The sequence below is a fragment of the Apium graveolens genome, chromosome 9 (assembly GCF_009905375.1).
Source record: "Apium graveolens cultivar Ventura chromosome 9, ASM990537v1, whole genome shotgun sequence".
In the NCBI taxonomy this organism is placed as follows: domain Eukaryota; kingdom Viridiplantae; phylum Streptophyta; class Magnoliopsida; order Apiales; family Apiaceae; genus Apium; species Apium graveolens.
In genome coordinates this window covers 59989618-59995561 of record NC_133655.1, presented here as the reverse complement: position 1 = coordinate 59995561, position 5944 = coordinate 59989618, and the positions used below count along the sequence as shown (strand labels likewise).

The window sequence follows — 5944 nt, the reverse complement described above, 5'->3', positions numbered from 1 at the left end:
TGTTGTGGCACGCTGCATACATGCTTCATTTGGTATTATCTGGAGTTTGTTATGCTTTTTGAAAACCATGTACTATATGGCTTCTTTAGTTCATCATAATCTTCTGCCCAAGTTTTTGGTGTGTTGATTGTTGCTTTGACCTGTACAGTCTCTTGCTCATTGTTTCACGATCGATTACCAACTGACATGTTCTCCGAACCACACCAAAAACTTGGGCAGAAGATTATGATGAGAGGATGATAAGTTCTTTGAGTGAGATGTTAACTACTTGGGCAGAAAATGATGATATGAGAATGATAAGTTCTTTGAGTGAGATGTTAACTACAACGGGGGCAGTCTAGGACCAAGTTAGGTTTTATGAAAGTTTTGTACTCTTTCATCTGCCATGTGCTTCTTCGCAAGCATCTGTGTTTAGTTGTTGCTCGGCAAACAACAGGAGATTGTATTTTTGAACTGGCTTGCTGAGAAGACTATGACTTGGGTCTTTGGCTCTTCTTTGCCCGTGCGTGGGAACATCGGTGTTTTCCAGTTTCCTATATGTTTAGTTGTGGCTTGCTGAGAAGACTATGATTTTTTTCAACTTTTCTATATCCCAAGTCCCAAATGCTATTTTTTCTGTTTCTTTGCAAGCATTTGCATTGTTTAGTTGTTGCTAGTCAATAGCCGGAGATTGTATTTACAGAAATAATATAAATTGAAGATGTGTGACATGGAATATATTTTGAATACAAAATATATAAATAATTATTTATATTTTTAATATTAACTTTGTATACAGAATTAATATAATATCCACAGAATATATAATTATTTATATATTCTGAATAAATTGAAGATGTGTGAATATATAATATAATCTCCACAGAATAATTATATAATATATAATTATTTATATAATCTCCACACAGAATAATTATATAATATATAATTATTTAGATAAATAATTATATAAATTAATATAAATTATTTATATAATCTCCACAGAATTAATATAATCTCCACAGAATAATTATATAATATATAATTATTTATATAAATTATTTATATATTCTGAATAAATTGATCTCAGCCACAGAAATAATATAAATTGAAGATGTGTGACATGGAATATTATATATATCTGAATCTCCACAGAAATATATAATATTATTTATATATTTTGTATTAAAAATATATTCAATGTCACACATCTTCAATTTATATTATTTATATTTTTAATATTAACTTTGTTTCACAAAATATTTTTTTTAATACAATGTTTTTTGATTGGGTAGTTAATACAATTAAAATTGATACAAGTATTACTTTTATATAAACATTGACTTTCTTAATATACAGAATTTTATGTAACTCAAACTTAAAATTTTTTTATGAAGAAAAAAATAATGATTAATCTCAAAATAATCAAACAAAAAACATAATTAAAAGAAGAGTAAAATAAGTTTTAAAAATTATGAAAAAGGAAAAAAGAGGGTGAAATAGTGAGGATGTCCTGTGTCTGTTCAATTTCAAAGTAAGAGAAGTACTCCACTCCGCTCCACTCCGATAAATACCCATCCTTACGTGCCCCGGTACTCTACTCAGGTATTCACCCCTCCGCTTTCGTTTTTATACTAGTGATTAAACGAGTATTCCAGTGTTGAATTTGGTTTTTCTCACTGCTGATTGGTTTGGACAATTGAAGCAAGTTGGTCTATTTGGTTGTAATTGAAGTAATTGGGTTCACTTTTCTCCACTCCGGTAGTCCAGTTGGTTTGATTAGGGTCGTGGGCTCCTAACCCCCGATTTCATCTATGGTGTACGAGTTTGTATCTCTACTTCTGGTTTGTATCTCTACTTTACTGTGTATCTTCTATTTGATTACTTTTAATAATTGTATCATGTTGAAATTAAAAGTTAATATAGTATAGTTAGTTATGCACAAACTGTTGATGAAAAAATGAATACAGGTAGTGAACATTTTTTGTTTTACAGTTTTGTTCTTTTTTTGAAGATGTACTATAAGTTTGACGCAATCTGGCAGCATGGATTTCTACCTTCTTTGTTTTGCATATTTATTTAAGTAGAGAATTAACATCCTGCAAGTTGAAAAATAGTGTAGTGTGGATAAAAATTAATGAGTAAATAGTTAGATGATGATTAATATATATTTAGTCCTAGTTCATGTGTAAATAGGAAAACAAGAAAAAAAAGTAAAGTGTATTCTTAACAAATATGTAGATATATGGATTGGCATTGTTCATTTTAGGTGGAATTTGAGTTAAAGATTAGTAAACTACTTATTGTTAGTTAAATTTAATGTTTATTTTTAGGTTAATATTACTAAAAGATATACCAAATATATTTTTTGAGTTACAATGTGTCTTTGGTAATATATATGTTTATTTCTTTGATTTGTAGTTTTTAGTTCCTTATTTTTGCAACTTGTCTTTACTGACTTGTCTATCATTTATTGTATAGAATTAAAAAATGGATCGTCGTACATGGATGTACAAAATATCACGGGCGACCCATGAGTATATTAGTGGCGTCAAGCACTTCATTGAATGTGCGGAGAAACATGCAAAAGGGGACATGATCATGTGTCCTTGTTACGATTGTTATAATTTAAAAAAGTTTCCTACTGTTGACACAGTGCGTGATCATTTATTCCGACGGGGTTTCATGGATGATTATACTAGGTGGATTTGGCATGGAGAGGGAATACGCTCTAGAACAACGGAGACATATACAAGGAATGATGAAAGTTTTGGAGATGGTACGCCTGAAAAAAAAGAAGATGACGTGGAAAATGATAGGGTCGAGGAGATGATCGAAGATCTTGAAGATTTTCTAAAGCACCAACCAAAAATTCTTGAGAGCTTGGTTGATGGTTCCAAAAAACTCCTCTATCCAGGGTGCAATGATCAGTTTACTAGGTTATCAACAACCTTGAAATTATGCAAGCTTAAAGTGAATAACGGGTGGAGTGACAAGAGTTTCACAGAAATGTTAAAACTTCTCGCTGACATACTCCCTCCGAATAACGAGCTTCCCATTTCCACCTATGAGGCGAAGAAGATATTGTGTCCCATGAGTATGAATGTAAAGAAGATTCATGCTTGTATAAATGATTGTGTGTTGTTTCACCATGAGTATGAACATCTACAAACTTGTCCAAAGTGCGGAGCATCTAGGTAGAAGCGGGAGGGAAATTATTCTTCGAGTGTTGATAAAAAAAGGCCTCCTGTGAAGGTGCTGTGATATTTAACCGTAGTGGAGCGATTCAAACGCCTTTTTGCAAATGTCACTGACGCAAAGCTTATGAGGTGGCATAAGGAAGGAAGAAAATCAGATGGGATGCTCAGACACCCTGGTGACTCTCCACAGTGGAGAACCATTGATGGAACATTCCCGGAATTTGGCAGAGAAGTTAGAAATTTACGACTTGGGCTTTGTGCGGATGGCATGAATCTGTATCGCACTTTAAGCTCTCAACATAGCACTTGGCCGGTTCTTCTGACAATTTATAACTTGCCTCCTTGGTTATGCATGAAGCGCAAGTACATCATGTTGACATTGCTAATCCCCGGTCCTAAAGAACCCGGAAATAATATCGATATTTATCTTCAGCCACTTATTGAAGATCTAAAGTTATTGTGGGATGAAGGTGAGAGGGTATATGATGCATTCAGCCAAACAGATTTCACTTTACGTGCCATGATTTTTTGCACCATAAGTGATTTTCCAGGTTATGGAAACCTTTCAGGATACACTATCAAAGGAGCTAAAGCGTGTCCGATTTGTGAAGATGCTACAATTGATCTTCGTTTAAACAATTTTAAAAAGAATGTTTATATGGGTCATCGTACATTTCTTCCCCTTAATCACCCGTATCGTAAGAGGAAAAAGTCTTTTGACGGGACTGTCGAGACTCGAGTGGCTCGTTTACCATTAACGGGGAGTGAGGTTTTGGAACGTGTTAAAGATATTGATGTTGTACTTGGAAAGTTGTATAAAAAGCCAACTCCAAATAGTATTTGGAAGAGGAAATCTATATTTTGGGATCTTCCATACTGGGAACACTTGCAAGTTAGACACTGTCTGGATTTTATGCATATTGAAAAAAATGTATCTGAAAGCCTTGTCGGGACATTGTTGAATATACCCGGTAAGTCAAAGGATGGAATGAAAGCCAGATTAGACATGCAAGAGATGGGTATACGAGTAGAATTACCACCACAACAATCAGGAAAGCGTGCATATCTACCTCCAGCTTGTTATACTCTGTCTAGAAAAGAAAAAATCAGCTTTTGTGAGTGTTTATCTAGTGTGAAAGTTCCATCTGGATATTCCTCAAACCCAAAAAACATTGTCTCAATGAAAGATTTGAAGTTGGTAGGAATGAAGTCACATGATTGTCACGTGTTAATGCAACATCTATTACCGGTTGCAATTCGAGGCATATTACCGAAGCATGTGCGATTGGTCATCACGAAACTGTGTTTCTTCTTCAATGCTATATGTAGTAAGGTGATTAATCCCATGACATTGGATACTTTGCAAGCAGATATAATTGTTACACTTTGTGAGTTTGAAATGTCTTTTCTACACTCATTTTTTGACATAATGGTGCATTTAGTGGTTCATCTTGTGAGAGAGATTAAAATTTGTGGTCCGTTATATTTGCGGCAAATATATCCTTTCGAGAGATTCTTGTGTATCTTAAAAGCATACGTGAGAAATCGACGTCTACCTGAAGGTAGCATAGTTGAAGGTTATTCAGTTGAAGAGACTATTGAATTTTGTACTGATTATTTAGCATCTACCGATCCAGTCGGAATTCCAAGATCTCGGCATGAAGGAAGACTTGAAGGTCAGGGTACATTGGGACATAAAATGATATGTCCGAGTGGTAAAATGCTTGATAGAGCCCATCTTTTTGTATTGCAACACATGACAGAAGTCCACCCTTTCTTACAACAACACATAGTTGAGATTCGATAAATGCATCCTTCTAAGAGTGGCAAGTGGGTTACAAATGAACACAATCGATCTTTTGTTAAATGGTTTAAAGATCGAGTAATGTCTCAATATTCAGAAAGTCATACCACCATTTCTAGTACGCTAAAATGGTTAGCGTATGGGCCTGACATGCCAGTGAGATCTTACCAAGGATTTGATGTTAATGGGTACACTTTCTATACACAGTGTCAAGACAACAAGAGCACTGTACAGAATAGTGGACTGTCTGTAGAAGCTTCTTCAACTGAATTTGATAGGGGCAATTCTATCACATCACGAGATATAAAGAAGTCATACTATGGCGTGATTAATGAAATTTGGGAGCTTGACTATACGGATTTTAAAGTTGCTCTCTTTCGATGTAAATGGTTCAATATCAAGCGTGGCGTTCGCGTAGATGAGTCGGGCTTCTCTTTGGTAGATTTTAATCGATTTGGACATGAAGATGACCCGTTTATATTCGCTACACAAGTTAAACAAGTGTTCTACATTAAAGACCCCGCTGATTCTAGATGGTCAATTGTTCTTGAAAGTAAGCGACGCATTCTTGGAATTGATAATGTGGAAGACGATGATGAGTATGATCAATTTGATGAGAGTCCCCCTTTCTCAATTGGTCTACCTACCGCAGTTAGAGAAGATAATGTAGATACAAATTATGTTCGTAATGATCATGATGAAGGGTTATGGATTGATCGCCAAGTATGAATTCTAGTAAAGGTAATTTTAATAACAAGTTTAGAAAGTATTTTTTTTAAATTTTATTAATATTTGGTGACTAAGAATATTACTAGAAATGTTGTCAGTTTACTATCTAGTTAAATTATCAGTACATGTTAAAAATAAAATATATATTCGGTCCATTTGAAAAATTAATTAATCCTCTAAAAAAACCTGTAATTTAATGATCATTATAGAAGATATGTAAAAGTTGTTTACA

At 34.0% G+C, this 5944-nt stretch overlaps 1 protein-coding gene across 1 annotated transcript; it reads left to right on the top strand.

The window, feature by feature from the left end:
• Window positions 1-2469: 2469 nt before the first annotated feature.
• On the top strand, window positions 2470-4986 carry LOC141685269 (uncharacterized). Its single transcript, XM_074490382.1, has 2 exons — window positions 2470-3103; window positions 3257-4986. The coding sequence occupies exons 1-2, from the start codon at window positions 2470-2472 to the stop codon at window positions 4984-4986; spliced, it is 2364 nt and encodes a 787-aa protein (XP_074346483.1).
• The last annotated feature ends 958 nt before the right edge of the window (window positions 4987-5944 follow it).

Coding starts and splice junctions, on each gene's coding strand:
- LOC141685269 (XM_074490382.1), top strand. CDS start 2,470: ATGGATCGTCGTACATGGATGTACAAAATATCACGGGCGACCCATGAG. Junction 3,104..3,256: donor TGTAAAGAAGATTCATGCTT/GTATAAATGATT, acceptor ATTTAACCGTAG/TGGAGCGATTCAAACGCCTT.